The sequence below is a fragment of the Canis lupus genome, chromosome 28, assembly GCF_048164855.1.
Source record: "Canis lupus baileyi chromosome 28, mCanLup2.hap1, whole genome shotgun sequence".
NCBI lineage: Eukaryota > Metazoa > Chordata > Mammalia > Carnivora > Canidae > Canis > Canis lupus.
Genome location: NC_132865.1, coordinates 21,637,009 through 21,664,319, shown reverse-complemented (window position 1 = coordinate 21,664,319; position 27,311 = coordinate 21,637,009). Strand labels below are relative to the sequence as shown.

The window sequence follows — 27,311 nt, the reverse complement described above, 5'->3', positions numbered from 1 at the left end:
TTTTTTTTTATGGGGGACATCTGCTAATATTTGTAAGATAAACTTATTGTCCAGATTGAAATTAGCACCTAAAATTTGTTTTCATGATTTAGGGGAACCAACTAGAATTAAGACACTATGATCATGATCTCACAGAAGTGTGTTTCAGAATTTTTAACCTGGCTTGTAGCAAAGAGTGGTCTGGGGCTCTAAGAATAAAAGGCAAAAAGAAAGAAAACTCTGTGATTGTTTGAGGATAAGAGATCACTTCATAATCTATGAAAGGAGACGACATTTTTAACAAGACAAAGGTGAGACGACGTGCAAGAGAAAATAGAAGTATAGATAAAGACCAATTCAGGAAATTAATCATACAGTATTAAAAGTTCCAGAAAAAACTAATGGAAGGCAAGAAATATCAAATACATAGTAGGAAAATTTCCAGAGCTGGAGAGATTGTCATTTGAAAAGGCTTATCAAGGGTTGTGCAGAAGTATGAAAATGCTCTTGCCCAGTCATGAAATTCAGAATTAGGTCATGCATGGAAAGAGTGAGCCAGAGGAATCACTGTTTTCCATTATGAACTCTGGTATCTTTTTTTATTTTGGAGAGATATTTAATTATAATAAACATTGAATTCAAAGTAATATCATTTATTTTTATATTCAGTATGTGGGCAAATATTTATAATTATAGTTAATAATTATAGCTAAATATAATTATGTATCTAAAACATTATATATAGCTCTTGAAAACTGAGTATATTTACAACTAAATAAAGTCTCAATTTAAGTGCTTTTGAAGTTACACCATTTACGCTAAAATTTTTCAGCAAACAAAATTAAATAAAGTTAATGTCACAATCACACTGTTTGACTTACATTCAGGCCTTGCCAAAACTTGCCAAAACTGTGAAACCACTGCATGAATATATGACTGTAGAAAAATGCATTTAAACCACCAGAAATACAGCCTGCAGGACTAATAAAGTGCACATAATTACCTGCTGCGGGATCTGTGACTGCTTGGCTGGTGATGCCAGATGGTGGCTCCTGAAGCTGGTAAGTGGCATTTGTGGACGGTGTCGTTGGGCTGGTGTTACTGCTCGTCATGTAATGGGCTGGATACGGTGAGCTGTTATAATACTGTGCATACTGACCCTGGCCAAAACTGGGATAAGATGGATAGTCCTACCAAATCAAACCACACAAAAATTATGTCAGAATACTGCTGCTTATTTCTTACTTTTCAAATATAACTATATTTGGGTTTGTGTGTCTTCTCCGAATTTACAAAGGAGCATACAAGTACCCATTGACTGAAGTGCCTACTTGCAAACAAATTTTACATAAGATCAGATACATTCTTCCTACCTTTTCTATTCCATGATGCATTAGGTAAAATTAAGAATCTGAAAAGCAAAGGCTCACCATATAAGACTGAAGAGATTTTTAAAAGAAAAAAATATATTTTATAAGGCTTAGGTAAGCAATCACTTATAGTAGTACACTGTAAACAGATCTAAGAAAATCATCTGTTGCATTAAAAAAAAATTCTGAAGTTAAAGTGGCTTTTAAAATTACCTGCTGTGAACTGTTAAATCCAGAGGAATTTGTGAGTGAATTATTTCCTGTATATAATCCTGATGATGTTGTAAAACTGCTACCTAAAACAAAGTGAAAAGAAATATGGTTGACTAAACTATGCAGAATAATGTACCTGTAAGAAAGCCTTATTTAGATAAAACAGAGTTGAAGTTCATTGCAAATGCATTTATCTTTAAAACCAGAATCCACTGCCATGACAAAAACTGTGTTTTCTTAAAATAGTTGACATTTTTAGTTTCACCATATTGCAAAGGATTAAAGAGTAAAGAAATTTAAATTTCCACGGGTGTAACTCATAAAATTATGGGCAAAATCATACATTTGTGCAAACATTAGACACTGAGCTTTCTATTTCAATTTGTTGAACAAACCAGGATTTTTTCATAGCTTTACATTAAATATGCTTAACGTAAAATGATGGGATCTGATGAAATGATCTTTAAAGTTCTTGCAAGCTCAAAAACTACAATGATACTTTTAAATGCTTTCAGAATTGTGCTTGTCATTATAATGGCCCACTGAAAAAGCTGATTATTTCATTTCCCAGAAGAATAAATGGCAGCCCTTGAAGTACTTGATAAAACAAGGGCCAAGGAGGAACATGATTGATATATTGTTTTATATATTATATGTGCTCTCTAGGTAACATTCTATTTTTGGAATGTCTACATGTGTTCAGCAATAAGCAGTAGTCATTGTGCAGGATACAAACATAAAAGCAAATCTCAGTTCCCACCCTGGTTTTATTTACTTACTGTTAAGCTATGTAAAGCAGCTTTTTTTTTTTTTTTTTTTTATAGATTGAGAGAGAGAGAGAGAAAAAAAAGGAATGAACATATGAATGGCAGGGAAGGAGAGGATCTCAAGCAGGCTCCACACCTAGTGCTGAGTCTGACTCGGGGCTCAGTCCCAATACCCTGAGGTCATAATCTGAGCTGAAATCAAGAGTCTGACACTTAACCAACTGAGCCACTCTGGTGCCTGAATAATATACTATTTTTGATAATCATATTAGCAAAGATTTTTTAAAAGATCAGGGATTGGCAAATGTGCAAACAGTGTCATTCATATGCTACAAAGTGGGAGTTTAAATAAGCACAACCTTTCCGGTTGGGCTATTTGGTCAATGATTAAATAACTTTCAGCCAGCAATTTTATTATCAGACATTTACTCTAAGAAAAAACTATATGGCTTTATATAAAGAGACTGTTAGCAAAGATGTTCTTCAGTGTCATTTCTAATAACAAAACATAGAAAGCATTCCCAAGCCCTTAATGGGTGTTATTCAGAAAATGGAACACGATGAAGACATTGAAATGGTATTATAATGATGTTTAATTACATGGAAAATTTTTTCATATTATTTCACTAAAGTAAAAATGAAAACAAGGAAAATGTTTTGGTGATTTTATTTGAAATATTTTTTGAAAGCATAAGACGTTTTGAAAAAGCACAAAAAATCTCAAACATTATCTACGGAAGGGCACAACCACTGGTCACATAATATTGAGGAAGTCAAGACATTTTAAAACTGTCTACTCAGAAGCCGTGTTGCTTCTATAAAAAGAGAAACCTTTTTTTAAAAATTAAAATTTTATGGCAAATGAATGATACAGGCAATAAATGTGTTGGCCATTAGGGAGAAAGTCTTTAGTGTGAATTAGCTATTCACAGAGGCCTTCAAGTATGATGTGGTAGTTAATACATGCCAATTATTTATTTGCTGCTCAACATTTAAGTATGATGTTAAGAGTCAGAAAACAGGGTTTCCAGTCATCACTTAGGAGCTGTTTGGACTTAGGACAAATCATCTAACCACTCTAAGATTCCCTACCTGGGAAAACTACTTCATAAGGTTCTTCCCCAGATCAAATGAGATAATGTTTTAGAAAGCACAATGCCCAATCCATAATACTACACAAATGTTAGGAACTGTTATTGTTTATCTCAGTAAACATTTCTAAAATTCTTCACTGCATTTATGTGTCTTTTCTCTCTTTTTTACTTTCCCAAACTAGATAAATATGACTTAATCTCTTTGCATATCTAAAATTCTTTTCCTACTTACTTATCAAACATCTCCGAACTTTGAAAACCTGATCCAAGGCTTTGTTATTTTTATTAAGGGAAAATATTTCCTAAGCTAGTTTCAAATTTAGTTATCACAGACTCATATTTGAGGTTTCTTTATTTGTGCCTTTCAGGAATACCAATTGTCCAAAGTTCCCATAACACCCATCACAGATAAGCAGAGAGGTCTTACACTCCTAATACTTACTCTGCCATGAAACCTGGAGCCTCAGACAAGCTTCCCATATTACTGTCATTAGCATGTGGCAATCACAAACTTAAACATATATTAAATACTTAAATACCACACAAATAATAACATAATTTTCATGGTGATAATTACATGGGGATAAAAAGATGACTAAGACATAGTTTGGGACCTCACAGGACTTATCAGGATGACATCAGGTTTTTTGGTTTTTGTTTGTTTGTTTGTTTTGTTTTTGTTAAGCACTGGATTTCATGGGCATGTGACTCTGTATTTATCAGTGAACATTTAATTAATATGTGTAAAGCAAACTTACAATGAGCATTTCAAACATGCCTTATAAAATAAAATTTAAATTTCTTTTGGATAAGAGTGTGACTATCAATACTTTTTTAAACTTTATTATATACATTTAATAGGAAACATTACTTTGGGTTATGGCTTGTTATTTTCATTTAAACTGCACATTTCTAGGTTATGACTTGCTACTTTCATTTATACTACACATTTTTGAACAATAAATACTGACCTCAATAATCCCTATCCACCAAGAAAATGAGTAAGATATAGAAAATATATTTTTAAAATGGGTGTTTTCATTCCATAAGTTATTCCCTGGAACACAGTAGAAAAGGCCATGGAAGCTATATTGGCACATATAGGCCACTGAGGTATGACCAAGTAAATCACAGTTCAGTACTTGAAATGGTACCCAAGTGACTTTCCAGACTTAATGCTACTTCTAAGACTGTACATTAGCTGGAATTCAACATAAGTTATATTCATTTACTGGCTGACTGCAGGCCGAGATTCCATTCCATTTAGTATGCTGAAGCAGGCTTTAATGGCACTCCTGTGGCCTAGGAGACTTAATGCAACTTCCAAAAGGGTAAAACTTACTTCAGCGAGAGGTGTACATACTAGAGAATCAGGCTCAGGCAATATTACTTTTGCACCACCAGAATCGGATCTGTAGGGCCATCCCCACCTGCTTTCACATAGGACTCAGGCAAAGAGGGCTGCTTTCAGTCCAGGCCACTGGCACTGGATTTCTGCAACAGCCTCCTTTACTGGTTTCCTGCCCACTTTCTGGCCCTCTCCAGCTCATTTTCCATAAAGGTAGGATACTTTGTCTAATGTGCATATCTGATCTTCTCACTCCCCTGTTTAAAAAAAGTAACTGTTAGTGGCTTCCTCTCGCCCTCAGGATAAAATTCAAACTCCTTACCAGAGCGTATTTATTAGACCCTGGTCTGGCTCCAGTTTATCTTTTGGACTTCTTTGGTTTCTTCCCAATAACCTCAACCACCCAACCCACCCAGATACACATTCCAGCCTAACTTCACACAAATGAAGCAACATGTGGTTCTCTTAAGGCTACTCTTTGCACCTCTTACTTCCTCCCCATTGTATCCTGACTAATCTCTAATCAACTTCATAACTCAGCATGGACTAGAAACCTTTCTTCAGAAAAAACTTCCTTAAATTCCCCTCTTCTCTATTTTCTTAGGCCTGGATTACTTAATCACTTCTCTCTCTCTCTCCAATGTGTATATGGTTTTATACAAATTTATATATATATATATATACACACACACACAAATTTATATAATATGTACACAAATGTATATTCATATATACCCATAACTACTTATCAGTATTTTAAGCTAATTAGTACTAATTAATTAGCAAATTAAATACTAATTACATTTTTAAAAATATTTAATTTGTGAAAGAGCTTGTGCTTGCATGAGCAGGGGGAGGGGCAGATGCCCCATGGGGGTTCAATCTCAGGGCCCTGAGATCATGACTTGAGCCAAAATCAAGAGTCAGACACTTCACTGAGCCACCCAGGCATCCCAAATACTAATCATATTTAAACTCATTCTTTCCCTATTAAATAGGCTACAAAGAAACCTTAGAACTTATATAATTGGACATTTGTAGTCAACTCATACAAACATCCCCAGAATACAAAACACAGTAACACTAAAGAGAGACAATGCCTACCGAGCACGAACTATGTGTTAGGAGTGTGCTCATCTTTTACATGCTTTACCTAAACCCCACAACACTTGGATATGATAAGGAATATTAATATTCCCATTTTGCAAATAAGGAAACAAGAGGTCAAGATAATACAGCTTCGGGGCACCTGGGTGGCTCAGTGGTTGAGCATCTGCCTTGGGCTCAGGGTATGATCCCGGGATCCTGGGAGAGTCCAGCATGGAGCTCCCCGCAGGGAGCCTGCTTCTCCTCTGCCTCTTTGTGTCTCTTATGAACAAATAAACACAATCTTTAAAAAAAAACAACAACACATATCCAACATATGGCTATTTGCCAGGCACATTCACAAAGTGTTTGTTAAAAGGCACATATCTAGGCCCCTCATTAGACACAGGAATCCCCACCTCACTGAGGTAGAAGAGTGAGGGTTTGAACCTGAAAATCCACAGGTTTATCAAACACCTCAGTACCTGATTGTTAGCACTACTATGTTTTGTGCCAATTCAGTAGGTGTTTTAGCAACTGCTTCAGAAACCTGTAACCAGTACAGGCTTTCATTTTCTCTAAGAAAGTCATCACCATTGCTAAGCATTTGCAGAATGGAAGTGACACAGAGACCATTTGGGGCACCTTTGGCTCTTGCACTGTGTGAAAGCTCGTAAAGGGAGGAGAAGGTCCCACCGTGATAGCTGATCCGGTGCTCAGTTGGTGCCAATCCCACCAGCTGAACCTCACCAGTTCAGAACACCACAAAGCAAAGGCAAAAGAGCAACCACAACGCTCCCCAAAAAGTTTCGGTGTGTAGCTGCGAACCCACTTCCCTCCCTACGCAGGCACAGCAGGAGAGGCCCATCTGTGGGGAAGGCCACCATACACGGATGCTGAAGGGGAGAGAGGGCAAGACATGACAAAGAAAAACAGACCTCCCTTGTCCATTAGGATCAATCTGCTGAGAGTTTTTGTTTGATTTAGGGTCTTCACTTTGGTCTTACATCACAGAATTAGGCTTAATATTCAGAATTCCTTTATCAAACTAATATAGAAGTCTCCTCCTCCCTAGAGACAAATCACTTTATGTGAAAAGTCACCTCTAGGTAAAGAAGAGGGCAAAAATATTCTATAATAAAATGCTTCAAATTTTATGTGATGTAATCTTACAAAAATTCCCCAAAGTAGGAAGAATTTTCACTTAGAACTCATTATTCCTTAATTATGAGTTTGGCAGGGATAGGCCCAAGTGAAGCTCAAGTAATGCCCAGTATTATTCTTGGTATGGTTTGGAATGAAGTTATGTCCCATGTGGGGTGACAGTGGGGGAACCTTCTTATCCAGTTGTTAAGTCGAAAATCTTACCTATTTAAATCTTACCTATTTCACAAATTACAAAAAATCATAGCAATACTTCTTTTTTGGCAGGGAGAGGAAAAAAAAGAACACTGAAAAAAGTTTTCCTTTCAGAACACTTCTAAGAGACAAGGCTACTCAAGTGAATGAAAGCACCTGTTTAGTTTGGGAAGGGAAATGCAACTGCTCAGAAAAAGCAAGTAGTGTGTTCTGGGAATGCAGTGAAGGAGAAGATCAGAGAATGAAAGTTTTTTTTAGAGAAGTAGAGGAAGAAGGTAAGAGAAGTGAGAAAAGTTTGTTGATAATTTAAGATTAACAGTTCAGGAAAAGACATGGCATTCTTTGAAAAAACTCTAAGAATCTAAATGTCGAATACGCCACTAGGAGCATATTGGGACACGGGAAATGTTAAAGGGTGGAGGGGGTCCGGGGAAGCTGTCCACATGCAAGGATATGTATGGGCCTGGAGAAGGGACATGGGGCTTGGGGCAGAGTCTGGGATGGTTGTGGCTGAGGAGAGGATATCACTGTCCATGCCGTTGCTTATGCTCCCTCATCCACAGCCTGCTAGACTAATTCAGGAGAGGGTCACTGGAATCCTGAAACACATCAGACTCATTCTTGTTTTTTTTTTTTTTTTTTTTTTTTTTTTTAAGATTTTACTTATTTATGAAAGACAGAGAGAAGGAGAGGCAGAGACAGAGGGAGAAGCAGGTTCCATGTGGGGAGCCTGATGCGGGACTTGATCTCAAGACCTCGGGATCATGACCTGAGCCAAAGCCAGACACTCAACCACTGAGCCACCCGGGTGCCCCTCATTTCTGCTCCTTTTATCTGATGCTTCCCTCTAACAGCCCCCATTTCTCATCGTTTAAGGCCTAGCTTTCCAATCAGTTTTCCCTGACTATTCCTCTCAGGACTGATTTCACTTTCTGGGAATCCCAGCTTACTAACTGAAGCCATATCATTTGCCTCTTCACTAGTCTCGCTTTCATCCTATGTTCCTTAGATTCCTGTGTTGTATTTATCCTGCCTGCCTCACATGGAGATGGATAAACCATGGCTGACTCATGCCTTGGAAGACTTTCATTTAGGCTCAAGTGAGAAAACTGATGCTTGAAAATTTTAGTCCAGTGCAGTAAGTGACAAAAGGGTCTGGTAATAATATACCTGTCCTAAAGAATCAGGTATATGGACAGAAGGAAATATAAACATATAAGTATATTTATATATATTTATAATGGTTTTATTTTTGGTGATGGTGGTGGTGGTAATGAAGAGCAACTTGAAAATCAACAGGTATCACAAGAGAAAAACATCTCTCAACTTCCTTACTTGTTCACAGTAGTGGGGAAAAAAAAAAGGAAAGGAAAAATGAATAATTGAGCTTACTTCTCAGATTTTATCTAAAGAACACACACTTTACTGTTTCTTTTTAACTAGATGGTGTATAAAGGCTTATCTTTACTAAGTTACAGTCACTACTTTAGATTTAAATTAAATGAAATTAAATGCAGGCTTGAATAAGTACCCTTCTGGAAGGATTTAAAATATTTCTAAAACTCCAAAAAGAAAATCTATCGAGTTTTAAATCAAGTAAGATTTTTAAAATTCAGTTTTAAATGTTATTTATTTGTGAAAAGCAAGTGAGCGAGAGAGAGCAAGAATGCACATGAGTGAGGCAGCACAGGGCAGAGGGAAAAGCAGGCTCGAGCCCAATGACCTGAACGGAAAGCAGATGCTTAACCAACTGAGCCACCCAGATACTTTTTTTTTTTTTTCAAATGATCAAATAAGATTTTAAACTGATTATGCATCTTGGAATTTCTTTTTTAAATATTTTATTTATTTATTCATGAGAGACAGAGAGAGAGAAAGAGGCAGAGACACAGGCAGAGAGAGAAACAGGCTCCACCGGGCAGGGAGCCCAATGTGGGACTTGATCTCGGGTCTCCAGGAGCATGCCCTGGGCTGAAGGCAGGCACCAAACCACCGAGCCATCCAGGGATCCCCAGCATCTTGGAATTTGAACAGCTGATAAAATCTCACTGGTTTTAGATATTAGTACCATTGGAACCCAAAGATGGTACAAGGATGTCACATCTATATAATACCACATGGGTATTCTAACAGAACACTGACCGTACCACATGGATACGGCCCTCTCAACAAGCACTGTTAGCTCAGACATTGGCATACTGTGGGTACATTAATGAAATTTAGAGTCCTGCTTGCATATGAGAAATTTCATATTTGGAATGCAAATAATATTCTGTGTTTTTTACAGTCCATTTATATTTGGGTATTTCCATCTCCATCGTCTGCTGGTTATTTCCATTATCAGTTTGTAAGGTAGCTGAGGCAGGGATCCTTCTCCTTTTCCAAGAGGCAGAGTGAATGCTGCTTTCTCTCTTACACAAGGACTCTCGGTTAGGGAAAGACCATTCATTGTCTCCACTTCCAGGTCACTGCTTTCTACCCTAACCACCCCAAATCCACTGTTAAGATTTTCTGATTCAGTAACATTGAAAGGGAATCATACATTACAAAACATGGTCTTAATTTTTGGTTACACAAACACCGCAGTTAGTAGAGACAAAGGCACCTGAAAAATTTAATGAATAAATTTGTGATCAAACCATCTCGTTTCTAAAGGACTTCTTCCTTGTAACGCTTGTAGGCTAGTAAGTCATTTTACAAGCAAATTATATAAAGTTGCCCACAGGCCCTGGATCACAAAGATTTTGCTTTCTTCTTGTCACTGCCAGGGGTTCCTACAGAGAAGGGGTGGTGGTCTTGTCAACCGTAACAAACAAGAAACAGTCTTGCGAGGAGACCCAGCGTGGGCCACCCCGTTCCATAGGTGCTAAGCAACCGCAATTTAAAAATAAGCCAACCTCGGAACCTTTATTAATAAACCCCTGCTACTTTAACATACTACGAACACAGTTCATACGGAGAAACTCCGTAATCTAAAATATTAAATCAAAGTTTCGTATGTGACTTAACGTGGACAATACTGCCCGGCTGGAACTTCAAAACATTTAAGAAAAGAGAAGGGTAACATGTAGGTCAAAGGTCTACTTCACAGAGAACAAGGACTCACATTAAAAACCAGAATCCCAGCCAACATAAGAATGCTGGAACCTGCTGGGGCCTGTCTGTACTTCCCATGTTTTAGAGGGTTTCCTAGCACTTACTCGGCAAGCAGGATGCTATTTGTCCCTCGTGTATTTTCACAGAAGTCCATTTGCTTTCCTTCCCTGGCCTCTTTGCCATGGGCTATGTCCATCATCGGGTGCGATCTATGTGGCAGAAGTTAGTGCAACTCCCCGGGGAAGAGCCTCTGAAGGCCAGATGGGTTATTTAAAACTAAAGTTTTCCCCCTTTCTTACAGGAAGGACTTTTAAGTGACCAAGCTTTCCTTGTTATCCCGGTAAGAGTTTTTATATTCCAAGGAGCATTTTTAACTTAGGCAATAAGGACTGTAGAGCCTTTACATTTACCTTGCTTGATCTATTCCTATATACTTTAACAATTCCCATAGAAAACAAATTTTGTACTGATCGCTAATTACTGCGACAGCCGGATTTCAACCAAATTTGGTACAATCTTCAATACCTGTTACTTGAAATCACAGGAGAAGCCAAAAGAACCAAAATGGAATATTACTTTAAAAAGCATTAAAAAAGTTCTAGAATGCAAAAAGGCCACAAACTAAAACATTAACGTGAGCAGACTGGCAAAGAAATTAAGGAGAAATTCTGAACACCGGGGCAAGCTGCAAGAGCGATTCTGCAATTCTAACTGCATTGTGTCATTTCATGTCAGAAAGTACAAACCTCAAATGCTTCATCATAGCAGATTACTAAAAAGGTTGAAGATCCACTTTCTTAAAACCATGCAATTTGGAGTTTGCTATTTTTTCCTTTTGAAAAATACCATTTCTGTGGATAATGAGAAAGTTTCAAAGTACATTTTACTAAGCAATTTTGAGGTTCTAAGTGACTCGTACACAGAAACACTTCTGCTGTACGTTTGAAAAGCTCTGGACGGTCAGGACAAAGGAAATAAGGATGGTTTCCCTCATTAGGTTATTATTAGATTATTTCCACTGGATAATGAGCCCTAGAGAAGTGCGGCATGGAAAGCTGCAGAGTTATGCATCCCGCCACATACCTTTTAACAAACCTCTGTCATCCTTTGTCTCCCTCACTGGTTTGAACCCCAATCTCTTTAACAGAAATGAATAACATAATATAAGAAGAGGCAGTTAGAATTTGTGTTATTGTTTTCTCTAAGTGAGAGCAATAAAGCCTAAGGAAAATAAACAACACGAAGTTTCCAGAGCCTTCTGGTTTTCCTGCGTGTGTATCTGTGTAGCCCCTCCTATCTAATCATGGCCAATCCTGACACCTTCCTGGTGCAGAATGACAGGAATGCCCAGCACCACAACTACTATTCTGGGACAGTAAAACACTCAAAAAGCACTCTCTACCTCCAACCCCCATTCTGTGATACCCCGGACCAGCTCCTCCTAGGAGTACAAACACAAGGGAAGACTGCTTTGAACAAACCGTGATCATTAACTAACCAAGATTACACTACATGCCAAATTCACTTCTTCAGATGAAGGGAGCTAGGGTCCTTATGAATCTCTAACCTTCTTTGTGGCATTGGCCTCTCCACCTTTAAAAAACGTTTGCATATTTTTTAACATTACTAGATACCAGAGATGAAAATATGGCTAAAGATGATCACTACCTGCAACCATCTAGAATCAACAAGACTAAGTTATTGTGGAATGCTGGGTTTTCCTCAGAGCTGAGGTTCAGTTAACTGTCCTGATCTAATTTTAATTTTTTTTGTGTGAGCGTCTTTATACTTCCTTACCTTAAATAAACTGCCAAATAAAATGTCATTTTCTGCATGTGACTCAGCCTCAAAATTATGAGCACAGTTTCTTCTTTTCTGTGGTAGATGGTACTACGAGCCTGTATTATATGGAATGCAGGAGTAAATGAAGGGTAATGCCAGCAATAGCTCTGGAACTCATATTTTTAAAAAAAAATATAACAGTTTGATTTCAAGTCAGTTGCTTCTTACACATGAAAGGTGAGTAAAACTAGTTTATGACAAAGTGGACAGATATTCTATGAAATTGGTCAGTAAATCAAAGGCTGAAGCAGTTTCCCCATGGAAGATTTTTACATGGACACATACAAACTCAAACTCACACCCCCACACACACTCACACCCCCTGCACATACAACATCCCTGCCTCACCCAGCCTGACAGTGCCCTCTGGCCAGCAGCATTGAAAACACTATTTACACCCTATGTCCACCCACATTCAACCACTCAGTTAACTCATTTACATGAGGTTTGTCAATGATGCCTGAAGGAAAACCTCCTCACCATTCCAGAGTGTCTTCCAGAAACACTGAGGCTAATCCTAGGAACAGGAAGGTATCAAATTAAAAGGATTTCACTTCTTCCGGGTAAACCCTACAGGTGTTTACAAACAGAAACGTTTTGTTTTCCTAAGTTTCTAACCTTTCGCTGGATGTACAAAAGAGATAACTAAAGCAGTTTCTAGTGATCTTGCAGCAAAGGCAATCAGATTTCCCAATCCATGAGAGTTTTACTTCGTGGGCTATTAATATGAGTACCTAAAAAATACAAATTCAACCCTTGTTTGGCTTAAAATCTGGCACGTACAGGATCACGGGAGCCTACCATGACAGAAGTCCTGAACGGTGGAGCCAGAAGGATCTAGAAAGATCACCTGGAACAAACGTGGGCAGCAAGTATGAGGTAGTTTACAAGGCTTGGCAGTGGCACGTACCCACATATTACCAAATTAATCTGTTCCTTAAGTTCCATGAAAGTGTTAAAGTACAAACAGAGCTCAGAAATGAATGATCTAAACACTTGTTTTCTAGAGCTGGTATTTTTGACTATATATGTAGTTGTGCAATACAATGTCTCGGTTATTCAAAGAGCATATCTGTCCTTCAGAATATATCTACCAAAGGCAACTACATTTTGATTTTCTGTAGTTTCTCTAAGAGGCTCTGCTCCTGGTGCTAGAATTTAGATGGATTACAACATAGCAGGGTCTGACAGTTCTAAACCATTCTCCATTTTGATGCATTCTTTGGCATTTTCAGGTTTTTATCCATTACGGTTATTGTTTAGGGTTGTTAGAAGGATTGAGACAACATGTGTAAAATAATTAGAGCTGTTGGCATTAATCATCGCTAGATAAATGTTATTTTGTTGTACAGGCACTAGAGTTTTCCATCTCTGCATAGCATAGTTTGTCACATTCCTATCTTCTTCCCTAATCTTGATTTCTGGAGTAATAAACAATTCACTGTTTAAATGGCTGCTGCTTCTTTTCTACTCGTTCTTCTTGCTCAGAGAGCTGCCTGGGGGATTGTTAAGGCATAAGCACCTGGTTGATGCTTCCTTCTCTCTCACCCCTGCAGAACTGAGCTCCTGTCTCTGTCAGCAGCCGTTCGTATGTCCCACCGCTTCCACTTTCCAGTGTCTCTCACCACTGTTGCCAACACAGATTCTTCTCTTCTGGGCTGCTTCTTCATGTTCCTCGCTATTTCTTCTGGTCTCTCCCTGAATTTTTCTCATGTTCAAATAGCCTGATTTTGTTGTTAGTGATTTTCCTTTTTGCCAGCACATTAGTTAGATCTAGATCTGGATTTTTTTTTTTTTTTTTGCAAGCTTATTTGGTTAATGGGTTCTTGGAGTTCTCATTGCTGGTTTCGTGTGTGTGTGTGTGTGCGCGCGCGCGCGCGCATATATACACACACACACACACACATATGTACATATTTTAGTATACTATGTATATGTTTAATTTATATATGCTGTTTGTTTCCTCCCAGGGAATAGGAGAGAGGGAGCATTTAGGTAATAGTTTGGAATAGGTAATAGTTCCTAATTTGGAACTATTTGAAAAAGCTGGACAATAATAACAACAACGATAATAAATATTATTATCCACATCACCACCACAATGAGAGCATTAACAATGAAAACAACCACGGCAGTTCTTACTATGCGTTAGATGTTGGTCAGAGTGATTTATACGGATGATCTCAATCACATCTCACACTATCACTGTGGGAGTAAGACAATATCCCTACCTGAAAGGTGAGAAAATGCAGCTGTGGAGAAGTTAAACACTGTTGAAGGCCCGTAGCCAGCAATGGCAGAGCTGTTCAACAGGCAGTCTAACTCTAGAACCTACACTTGTTAACCAGAGACCAAGATTTCACTGGGCAGTGAGTCTAGCCTTAGTATGTCTGACAGATTCAAAGAGGCGATCACCGTATTTTTTTTTTTTAATTAATCAGCATAACACAGTAAGCACACATTTCAGTTTGTTGAATCTTCTGGGTTATTAGAATATTTCTTCTAGTGTTATGAAATTTTAATATTATGTATATCTACTACCTTATATTTTAAAGGTGAAAAGATCTCAGAAAAAAAGCTAAGTAAAACACTCAAACCACTAAAATACATAAGCTTCATCTAGGATTCCAAGTTGTTTTTTTTTTTTTAAGATTTTATTTACTTATTCATGAGAGAGACAGAGAGAGAAAGAGGCAGAAACACAGGCAGAGGGAGAAGCAGGCTCCATGCAGGGAGCCCGACATGGGACTCGATCCCAGGACCCCAGGATCACGCCCTAGGCTGAAGGCAGGCACTAAACCGCTGAGCCACCCAGGCTTCTGCGATTCTAAGAATTTTTAATAGCTCTAGATGAGACCGATATAAGCAAAAAATCATTCTTATTTATTCATTAGGGATAAAAGAATTGGGAGAATTTTGGAAATAATGTAAGGGATTATAGAAATTTTTATATTGAAAAAGATGTACTGAGAAGACACTCAAAGGCCAATAGACTCCCACAACAGGATATACAAGATCATTTAATAACAGCAAAGCATTTTTCATAATGCATTTAATATTTATGAAATACATACTAATCAGAATTTAATTATTTATCTAAATCTGGCCATAAGGAGTTTATAGCATATTATATATCATTATCCATCATCACACTACTGTGTTTCAAGATAATAGCATATAATTATCTGGCTTGATCTGTGGAAGTCATATTATATCTAATAATCTAAAATTGAGTCAAGTGCCATTATAGAAATATCCATATAAAATATCTCAGTCATGGAAAATGGGTTCTGAAATCCCACTGGAAAGGCCATCCAACCAAAGGCTGCACAAAAACACAAAAAAAGTTTTAATGCAACAACCAATATGCCCAGATGCAGTGAAACCAATGGGTAGAGAAACAATGTTATATTTGGTGCTGCACGTGTCTGGACTTTTAAAAAAATAGACAGCTTTTCCCTCTCCAAACTAACCGTATTTTCCCGTTTCATTTCCACACTTCTCTCTATTCTAACACTATGCTTACTCTCTGACAGCTGGTTACCCCTCTTAGGAACTATTTCTGCCACATAAGCTTTCAATCTGAGAGGAGAGAAAGAATAAAAAATAACTTTCAAGGGCATTATTTCTCAAACTCTCTGAGATACAAGATCAGTCCCCACTCCTACCCCCAAACCTCTAGAATAATTGAAAATACAGTAATAATGAATTACCAAAGGAGATGAAAAAAGAGTGTAAGTCCCATTTCTTTTTTTTTTTTTTAATTTTTATTTATGATAGTCACACAGAGAGAGAGAGAGAGAGAGAGAGAGAGAGAGAGAGGCAGAGACATAGGCAGAGGGAGAAGCAGGCTCCATGCACCGGGAGCCCGATGTGGGATTCGATCCCGGGTCTCCAGGATCGCGCCCTGGGTCAAAGGCAGGCGCCAAACCGCTGCGCCACCCAGGGATCAGTCCCATTTCTTAATACCATTATTTGATTTAACCAACATGAGATTTACTCTTGACCTACTGTAAGAGTTTCTAAACACTTTACTTGAAATTTCTGTACTTTGCTCATTGTGGATGGGTAGCCAACAGGCTGCCGATGGGCTTGGGCCCAGGTACCACACACACTGCGGTAGCTCTCCTCTCCAGAGGGTGCTTCCTGTTTCCTTCTGACCTTTAGGTCCCAAGGACCTTCTCCTCAAGGGGACCTGGATGCCCATCAGAGAATGGGACCTACCATGGTGCCCTATTTATTTCTCTCATAGCTCTATGAAGCCTCTGTCCTTCACAAATGAAAGCTCTACATGCAAACAGACCTGTTTGTCTTATAATCTGCTTCATTACTAGGGCCTAGGACTCTTAAATTAATAAACTCTCTTCATCACTTTTCCTTTTTATTCTTTTACTCAACTGATATTCAGCACATGCAGAAACATAATTCTTTCCTAGGGCAGCTTTTAAAGTTCTGGAGTCAGGCAAACAGTAACATCCCTCTAATACATACTATCTATTGTAAGACAACTTTTATTTTATAGCTACCAAATATATCAAAACTTTATAGTTCAGGTTTTGTTGTTGTTTTTCAGAGAGAGAGAGAGAGAGAGAGAGAGAGAACAAGAACGCATGGGGGGAGTTGGGGTAGGGGCAAAGGGAGGGGGGAGAGAGAATTTTTTTTTTTTTTTTTTGGAGAGAGAATCTTAAGCAAGTCCACACCAGGCACAGAGCCCCATGTGGGGGCTTGACCTTGCCACCTGAGATCATGACCCTCAGCTAAAATCAAGAGTTGGACACTTAACCAACCAAGCCACCCAGCCACTGAATTACAGATGCCCCTATAATTCAGATATTTGTATACCAAGGCAAAACCAAATATGAAAAATTAATGGATCTGCTTCCATAAAATTTTAAGTTTACTGAACAGAAAAAAAAAGCACTTAAAAGTGATAAACTAGAAATTTATATATAAAATATTACAAAAGTTTAAGAACATTAATAAAAAATAAGACAAAGATGAATATTGACATAAAAAAGGATTTATCTTCTCAATTAAAAAATGAATATAGAACCTGGAGACCCGGGATCGAATCCCATGTCGGCTCCCGGTGCATGGAGCCTGCTTCTCCCTCTGCCTATGTCTCTGCCTCTCTCTCTCTCTCTCTCTCTCTGTGACTATCATAAATAAATAAATTAATTAATTAAAAAAAATCTGATTCTTTAAAAAATAAAATAAAATCTTGTATCTACGAAAATGAGTTTAAAATATTATTCAGTATGTGCTTGCTAATAACAAATCCTTAAAAGAGTCTAAGTTTAGCAATTGACGCTTAAATTCATTCAAAGGAAATAATTAAGAATGCAAATAAAATATCTATGGTATTGCCTAGATGTCGAATAAAAGGGACATTAGTTAAATAAGATATACCTATGAAATTATGCAGTCATTAAATGATGCTGTAGAATAGGATTTATTGATGTGAAAAGATGTTTATAGTATATTTACAATATACCGTTACTGAAAATAACAAGTTGCAATACTATATATATAGTACCATATATATATGGTACCATATATATATATATAGTACCATATATACAATATGGTCCTATACTGCATATCTAGAAGAATATTTATCAAAGTAATAAATAATAAATATATGAGATATTTAATTATTTTTGATTCTCTTTATTTTCTAATTATTCTGTAATAAACAATTATTTTAATGTAGTGAGGAATAAGAAAAGATATAAAAGATAAAAATACAAAAAAAATGCTTTCAGTCAAAAAGTAGTGATAAGGGATTTAATTCAACTGTTGGCCCTAGTAAGGGGTCAAATGTGGCTAAACTGATTTGTAGTAAAAACAAGATATTAGGAGAATATTTAAATGATGAGGATCACTTTCAGGTATTTTACAGTCACATTTCCATAATAATCATCTGACCATTACACTTCTGCCTGTGTATTCCTGAAAACAGTATTGACAATGTTCAACTTTCAGCAGTTGCTCCATCTGACTTGCATTTACATTATCTTTTGTCTACAGATTCAAAATTAGAGTCCAGGAACCAGTTCTTAAAAGCAGTATCTCTCGAAGCTGCACTGAGTGGTTGTCAATTTGATCTCTTGACCATTGGCAGGTCATATAGTTTACGCATAGCACACACTCTACTTGTAGAGTTATGATAATGACAATGAAGACATAACCTTTTTAAAAAGGTTGGCTGGCAACACCAAGTGGCAGTGGCTAGCATGTATCACTCTACAGCCTCTCACAGCATTAACTGTCATTCCTTTTCTAATTGATAGAGGCAAGCCAGAAAACTTCAACTTCATAGAGAATTTTAGAGCTTTCTGCAAAATATTTCAGAGATGATTTAGAGTAACCTCTTAATCTCATAAATATGGAAGTTTAGGCCTAGAGAATAAATAAGTGAAGAGCCAAACCAGAACCAGGTATCTTGCCTCTCAGCCCAGTCTACTTTCCACCCTCGACTACTACTTACACCGAACACTGGGTTCTACTTTAAAAAGTAACTATTGGACCCCCGGATCATTGAAAAAAGCAACATCAATGTTTATACAGACCTTGCATCTGGTAGCTGTATGGTGCCTGTCCAGGTTGAGGGGTACCAAAGCTTGTGCCATAGCTGAGAAATCCCGTCTGTCCAGGTGACTGAGACTGTGACAATCCACCTTCAGTCTTGATGCCTGCCCACAATGCACCTAAATCAGTTAGTGATAGCTTATCTATCTGTTCATCTCAGAAGCTGGTCAATATACAAAAACACTCCCACAACTGTTGGGTCACAAATGCTTCCCAGTATTATCCCAAGAATCAAAGGTAAACAAGCTTGGAGTAGAATATCCTCAATTAGAGCTTCAATTAAAAACAAACTAACAGGAATATTATAGTCTTGAGTGACTATTCACATTGTCCTTTCCCGTTTTTCTGATTTACATTTTCTACGAACTTTAACTTGTAGGATATCATTTCTATATTTAGTTTTGTTTTATAAGAGGTTAAAAGACCATCTCCTTCATAGTCCAGAAATAGTCATTAATTACACTTTAGATTATTCTCAAAGTTGTTGATTATTGTCAAAATCAAAATTCTGTTTTCTAAAAAGAGATGAATTAGAGTCTCTAGCGTCACAGCATTTTTCCCCTGTTTTTTCCTTATTCTTCCTGCCCAAAGCTGATGTTAACACACAATTCATTTTGAAGTCAGAGGAAGCATTATTGGACATGGAAGTAAGCAACTGAGGGGAAAACCTCCTCCCAAATACCCAGATCCCACCAGAATGTAAGCACAAAGAAAGGAGACTATTAAAGAACTGAATCTGGTTGGGCAGCATAGTCATCTATAAACAAGTGAAGCTGACCAGTAGTTCCCTTTTGTCCCTTATAGTTTCAAGTATTTATTCCAACTTTATCGTTTTAAGTGTAGCCTAAAGAACACTTTATATCATCATGATGATATAAAAATAAGGTGTTTGTGGCCCATTAAGACTTTCCAAAGCACCAGGCTGACAGCTGAATTTCAGGACTTGGGTTTGGCAGTATTGTGTGGGGTTCAGCAGTGGATTATAATTAAAGACAGTCATGAAAGTTCACAACGGTCCTTAATTTCCACAGAAGGAAGGGAGAAAAATGTCTGCCAAGTGAATTCACATGTTTGAATAATTTTACTTTGCACTTCAGATAAATAATATCTCTGAGATCTAGAATACACAGTAGGCGCGCTGTTTATTTCCATTTTAGGGGAATTTCATCAGTAGAATGAAGTTTAGGTAACTTGCCTAAGGCAGTGGAAGAATCTGACTCTTGGCCGAGAGAGGCTACGATAATTCCTGGAGTATCTCTAAATAACCTCGTAATGACCTTAACAGTTAAGTCTTAACATAACCTTAACATTAAAAAAAAAAGAAAAATGTGATTTCTCCCTGTACAGGCAATCCCAAACCAATAAATAACCCATACTTATAAATGGTCCCTGGAAAACTAGGCAGGTGGTTTCATGGCTCTAGAAACTCCTTTTCTTTCCTGTTTCCTCATCACCAACAGGGACTTCCCCCCTCTCTATTTGAGACTCTATTATCCAGTCTTCACTTGTACCACCTCTGGTTTGGGCCTGGAGGTTCAATCTCTGTGATAGGAGCAGATAAGGAAAAGTAAGCAGAGGCAGAAAACACCCTCATCTACACCTACTTAGAGAACTTCCACCCAACTAGTCTGCAAACTCATGGGTCAGCTCCATGCAGATCCAGAGAAATGCAGTTCTTTTTCCCCCACTGATACTATTGTTCACACACAAAAAAATTTGCCTATCGTTTCTCACTGGTCTAAGCAAAAAGTCAGGGTCATAAATCTCTGAAGAGGGTCTTCTTAGACCTATTAGACCTTGACTCTCAGTCATAAAAAAAAAACCCTAAACTATGTGTTTTTCCTTCATAAGCAAGAGGGGAGCAGGCAGTCATTTTTCAATGCACTGGCCTAAGAAAAACAGAATGCCTATTCCAAAGCACTAGGGGCATCTCTCTGTACTCAAGGCCCAGAAAGAGAAGAAAGAAAGAGATTGGGAAAATACTAAGGTATCAGAATCATTCCCAGGAAATTTATAAGCACAGACGGCCCTGGGGTCAAACCCCTTGACCTGGAGCCATGCTCTTACAGTCTCTCCTGTCCTATCACATTAAAATGCCCATCCTCACTCTACTAGTTATTTGAGGTCTGAATCTCGGAACCTCTGCTCATCTTACTCTCCCAGAACAATTACTGCAGACAACAGGGACATCCACTAATGGTTCAGAACTGGAACAGTCCTAGACCACAGGCAAGAAAGAGGCAAAGGAACCTACCATGACTCGATGGGGAGAAGAAAGAACAAGAGAGGAGTCTCATGAGTGGCAGCCAAGGCAGTGACATGAAAGGCACCTTCCCGTGGCAGCACTGGTAGGTCTAAAGTACTTTAAGTACAGTACTTTAGTAAAGACACTTTTACACTTCAAATACTCAGCTTACAAATAACATTTTGAGAACATAAATTGGGGACTGCCTCAACACATGTTATAAAGTTGAAGGTATGCAATTAAAATCAGAGATCCTTTTTCCCTCTTTTAGAACAAGAATTGTTTAAAAGCACATTGCGGATAAAATTGATCTGTATCTAATATTTCCAAAAATCTTGAGTAAAAGTTATGGAAATGAAAGATAATTCCAGGAAGTCCATTTTATGGCTGTTTCTAAAATCTGACTTCAAAATGCCTAGTTAATAAATAAATAAACAAACAAGCTTTAAATAAAAATAAATTTTAAAAAAATGCCTAGTTAGATAATATTCAGTTCTGGATAGTTTTGAAATGAAACTCTAAAGGATAAAAATCATATAATTCACATATATTTCCTAAGAAATTTTATATAGTTGATTTGGTTTGGGGTAGAGATAGAGAATAAAAAGGAATAAAGTAATTTACCTTCTAATTATTGATGTTTAAGTGCTTATTTCTTTCAATATACTACTATAAACACAGAATTACTTAATCTACTAGTGCTTTCCTTTACATTTCCATGTACTTTTTCTGGATCACTCGATTTTTTCAAGAACATGCTAAAAATTCATATTTTTTCTATTCAAAGTTCAATTTGCTTAAAATTACAACTTCAATTGAAGAAAAGATGTCTTGAAATTCTAAGATTTCTTAAACTTGGGGGTCTTGCCAGATTTATTTTTAACTTACAGGTATTGATCCCTTAACAATTGAGTTAACTCACACCTAGATCAAGATAATCTCCAGCTAGGAAGGAACAAATAGGGATGTGAGCTTTTAAACATTTCCTGCTTTGCCTCTCTAAAGCACAGCCCAAGCTGTGATATATAGATCACTTTTCCTAAGGGCTGATACTGCTGAAATTTGAAAGCACTACCACCCTCAAGTTCACAGCAAGGGCTTGTTGAATTCTGTTTGTACTTCCCTAATCATAGGTAGACATCTGATAAATAGGAAATTAATCTTTACCCCAAAAGACTTCATTCACTGGAGTTTTATCGCAAATATGCAACCCAAATACTTTGGATTCCAGAACCAAGTGCTTGAGTGGCAACTTAAAACTTGAGCTATAAATGGGAAAAAATAAAAATGAGAGCAAGAGGGCATATGAACTGTGCCATCTATATGCCACCGCTGACCTTAAGATAAATAGCCACCACTTCTTACAAGGTTCATTCAAAACAGGCGTATGAAGAATTTAGACCCAAAAGGTGGGAATGCTCTCTAAAAAAGTGGCCCAAGATGATGTTCGTTAGGTACCAGTCCTCTGAAACATGCGCACACACATACAGGGATGCCTGTCCAATCCCACTACAGAGGGAAGAGGATTACTCACCATATGAGGAAATTCCATACGGCTGTCCCGGCTGTGGGTACGTGGCATACGCTGTAGCTTGTTGCATTCCTGTGGTAAACTGTGTTTGCCCATATGCAGCCATAGTTTGTGAGGAAGGGGTAGGGAGAATATGTGGGTATGGTCTGCTATTTGTCAGAAATGACAGAAAATAGAAAGCCCATGCATTAGATGGAAACATGCAAGGTAACGGATGAACAACCACATCACAAATTGCAGCTAAAGACTGTCTCTTAAAGTATGACTTTCAAATAGAATATACAAAATACTGAAATACTTCAGTAGATCTTCTAGGTGACCCTCAAAATACTTCCGTGTAAACACATTGAAGTCTCTACGAAAGGCACTTTAGTTTTAATTAAGACATTACACGTGGGCACAAAACATGACTTGAAGTAAGGTAAAAAGACTACTCTAAAAAGTCATTTATTAAGAGAAAATACATCTTACTTGGAAGGATAAATCTGTGGTGGGGAGAACTGGTGAGTTGGTCTTGGGCTGAAGCTACTGCTCCCAATGGCTGGAAAAAAAATAATGCACGATAATCACAGCAAAATACAAAATATGTGTAAAGCATTGATCTGTTTTGAACTATAGGTAGACCACATGAAATTGCAGATATTCGCCCTTTTTGGACTGAAAAAAAAATGCTCGACCTCAGAGAAAGTTAAAATATATTCAACAATCTATGGGAACTCATGAAGGGGTTCAAATTGTAAATTAACTGTTAGAGAGAGTTGCCCTCATCTGCGATACCCGCCAGCTGCAGTCCTGGTGACTGGAAGGATCTGGTCAAAGGGGAGGGAGGAGGGTAAATCTGCAGGGCTGGGCAGGACCCTGCAGGTCACCTGGCCTATTATGTGTGCTCGGGAACACACACACCTGAGACTAGATTACAGAGCAACACAGTCTAATCTGCTCTCAGGTGAGTACAAATAGGGCCAATCCTGCATTGATTTAGCAACTTTTTTTTTTTTTTTTTTAAGTAAAAATGCATTCCTATAGCTCACTTAAATTTCTCAGGTTGCAAGCTAAGCCTGTTTTTTCTTGTGCTGAAGCGATGTTCCTGTGCCTTTCAATTCAACATGCTCAACTTTGGTTATTCAAGTAAAAAAAAAGGTGTTTTTGTTTTTGTTTTTGTTTTGTTTTTTGTTTAACGATGTTATTTAAGCATTCAAGCAGAATTTCATTTCTTTTTAATCACATATACTTCATTCAATATGTCTCAGAAAATGCACTAAACTCTATCAAACATTCTTTTACACTCATTCTGAACTAAAGCAAACAACCATTTTTGTTAACATAAGGCATTAAAATGGTAGTTCTCAGATTTATTATAAATAGGGGCTATTTTATGTGCATATACATTACACACATTTGCATTTATAGATTTAATATACAGACAGCTATACATGTTTCTATATATTACATATAAATAGATATAAAACACACATAAAAAGATAGTACAAACACACACACACACACACACACACACACACACATTTTCCTCTGTCAGGTTCTTCCTATCCTCCATCTAGCTAAAAAGCATATTCTTTAGGTACAATTACAAGATGAAATATGTTTATTTTCTTCTTCCACTAATAATCATGGTCTTCAGAGGCTCTATAATTAACTATACTGTATATTAAAATCCTTATATACGGTTCCATGCACTCAAAGTTTTATACATTTTTCATGATGTCACATCAGTACCTTTATACTTCTCAAATTTAATTTTCCATTTGTTTTTGGGAGAAGAGAGGTAGAGTTGGACCAGAACCTCAATCTATGAGTAATCCTTTCCTCGTGAAACACACAGGCCTAACCCAGTGACAGCAGAATAGATCTAGATTAGGACTACTCTTGCATGCAAGCTGCCAGACTTCCACCATGTGGCTCTCAGTTTGGCAGAGCTGGGGGCTACATTAAAGCCATGGCAGGCCAGCTCAGCTGGTGTCCCCCCATCTGCAGGCATATGTTGAGTCACTGCTCTGTACCAGGCATTGAGTTAGATGCCGTAGATGCAAACATGCAAAGACAAATTCTGCTTGTCACATGTGGGGAGGCCGACACACAAACAGCCATCACACAAACAGCCATGAGAGGATTAGTTTAAATATTGCAATTTATAGAAGGGAGGGATTAGAGAGCAAGGACTACCACTTGCCCAGGTCACCCATGACTACAACCGTTCCTACTTCCCTTTTCTAAGCCTGAGAAGAGACCAAGGGCAAAGTAGATTTATCCAACAGAGTAACTGGGAAGAAGGATACCTTCCCTAGACAATCACAGTTAAAAACAAGTTTTAAAAAAATAAAACCAGAACAAAAACCCAATAAACCTCATGATATGAAGCCACAGAAATCCCTTTTATTCTTTTCCAGCTCTATCCCTGGGCTTTTCAAATCGTGGGTTGGGACCCATGAAAAACATCACAAACTCAACCTCACAGGTAACACCCAGCAATTTTTTTTTTTAAACAAACAGAATAACAGAATAGTACACAGCAGGACTATTAACACGTGGTAAGGTAAGTTGCGTGAAGCTTGAAGATTATTTGCATAGTATAAGTGTGTACACCTAAAGCGATCTGGGAGGTTGCAGAGTGTGGTAATGCAGCACAGGTTTTGAAATCAGAATTTCAGCTCAGACTGAAGTTCCAACTCCTCTATTGTCTTGGTCAAGTTACCCGGTCCCTCTAGGCCTTGCTATGTTCCCCTGTATGATGGCAATGATACTACTTACACCTCCCAGGATTGTCTGAGGACTAAATGGGAGCATTGGCCAACAGTGCAATGTGTAGTAAGTGTTAATTAGCTCAGATCTCCAGATTCCCACTATCTTTGCCCCCCACCCCCTGCCCATTTGCCCTTCCTCCTGTATTTTTACTTCTACTCAATGGACAGCATCACCAACTGTCCAGCAAAATACTTAAAAGCAGGATTCTTTGTTCCCATTTGACATATGGGGCATAGAAAGTAACACATCCAAACAAACCAATGGGAAAGCTACTGTTTGAACTCACATCTGTCCAACTCTTTCCACCAAAGTATCCTATCTCCTGACCTCCTACACAAAAACTAAAAACCTCAAAATCATCTCCTTCTCCTCCCTCTATTTCATGAGTCTCAAGTCACCTGCCTCAAACCCAGATATTGCTTGTCAAGGTGTCCTATGTACTCCATCCCTGCTCCCCTGCCCTGGCTCAGGCTCTAATTAACCTCAGCCAGGTCTGCTGCCCTCCACCCAACACCCTCAACACACTACTGCTACTACGGTGATCTTTCTTAAATAGAAACTTCATGCCTATTCTCCAACGTAGGTCTCTCGACTGTGCTCACATTATTCCTAGGAAAAACTCCAAATTTCTTGGCAGAGTACCCAAAGAGATGTAAGCATCCACCCTCCCTGGGTTTACTAATCTGTAGCCTCCTTAGACTTGAGGTACACCCATACGTGCCCACTGGTTCGGTGGCTCTTCATACCAGACCCTCTGCCTAGGGAGGCCTCCTTACACTTTCTTTCCCCACCTTGTGAACACTTCCTCCTCTGTTGGGACTAAAATATCATTTTCTCTTTAGGATAATGTCTTCCTTCTCTGTACTTTCTTGGGAGTGTTGTGAGCATTGGCAATGTAGCGCTTAAACACACTGCATTTACTTAGCATGTATAGGGTATAGATGTTTCCTCTGCTAACCCTGAGCTTTTGGGGCCCAAGACCTCTTGTTCTCCTTTCTTTCCAGGTAACTGACTGGGCCTTGCATGTGGTAAGTAATCAATAAACAATATTTGTTTAATTACAATGTGAGGGCAGCCCGGGTGGCTCAGTGGTTTAGCACCACTGCCTTGAGCCCAGGGCCTGATCCTGGAGTCTCGGGATCGAGTCCCACATCAGGCTTCCTGCATGGAGCCTGCTTCTCCCTCTGCCTGTGTCTCTGCCTCTCTCTCTCTCATGAATAAATAAAATCTTAAAAAAAAATTACAATGTGAGATTTAGGTTGTAAGCAAAGTAGATTTTTTTTTTCAAACCCTGATGGTATGAAGGATGGTTACATTATTCTAAGTCACATGTAAACATACATAATAATAATAATAATAATAATAATAATAAACCTGATTCAGGTCTTTGGCAATATAATTGGGAATGAAGAGTATTCTTTATAAAATACATGTGACTAAGAACCCATGATGCTGCCCCTAAGTATCTTGCTACTAATTACCTATGTGCCTCTAAGATGATTAAGTATTTAATGCTATATAATAAGCATTATATAATAATGCTTAAAATAAGCTATATAATAAGCATGTATCTTTTGGGATTTCCCTAAATCCAAACCCCTACAACTTTTTTTGTGGCCTAAAGTCAAGAATCTTGCATCTCATACCTGAAGTCCTTCTCCTCTTAATTCCTTAAAACACCTTTATCTTTTTTGAGCAATAATTTAGGAATTCAGATTAATTTTAATTTCATGACACAAGAATAACCTAAAGCAAAAAGAATGCTCGCAGACTTCATCACTCATCAATGGTCATTTTACCATTTGGAAACTCCAAATTACATATACCAGAGCCTTGGGAACATATGGGCACCTGACACCTCACTGTTTTAGCACATTTGTTTCCTATTATTCCATTCTTTCTCATACTTCTAACATAGATATTAAAGCAGCTCCTCAATCTTGTTGTAGGGAGGGGAAGACCCAAGCTTGAGAATCTACTGAGAAGGTCAATAGAAGTCCCCAAATTAGTAGGTCCTCAGTTCACACTTT

The 27,311-nt window shown here is 38.0% G+C and overlaps 1 protein-coding gene across 16 annotated transcripts in view; it reads right to left on the bottom strand.

Moving 5' to 3' along the window:
* EYA1 (EYA transcriptional coactivator and phosphatase 1) overlaps window positions 1–27,311 on the bottom strand; it is a 419,640-nt gene that overhangs the window by 108,581 nt on the left and 283,748 nt on the right. For 8 of the 16 annotated variants that reach the window (XM_072804292.1, XM_072804294.1, XM_072804298.1 and 5 more), the window contains 5 exons: window positions 22,993–23,062; window positions 22,525–22,670; window positions 18,727–18,864; window positions 1,563–1,645; window positions 983–1,169 (listed from right to left, as the gene is read on the bottom strand). In XM_072804292.1, coding sequence (XP_072660393.1) covers window positions 983–1,169; window positions 1,563–1,645; window positions 18,727–18,864; window positions 22,525–22,670; window positions 22,993–23,062 — 624 coding nt within the window. The remainder of the gene's footprint in view (window positions 1–982; window positions 1,170–1,562; window positions 1,646–18,726; window positions 18,865–22,524; window positions 22,671–22,992; window positions 23,063–27,311) is intronic. The other 8 variants (XM_072804290.1, XM_072804299.1, XM_072804296.1 and 5 more) reach the window with 4 other exon arrangements.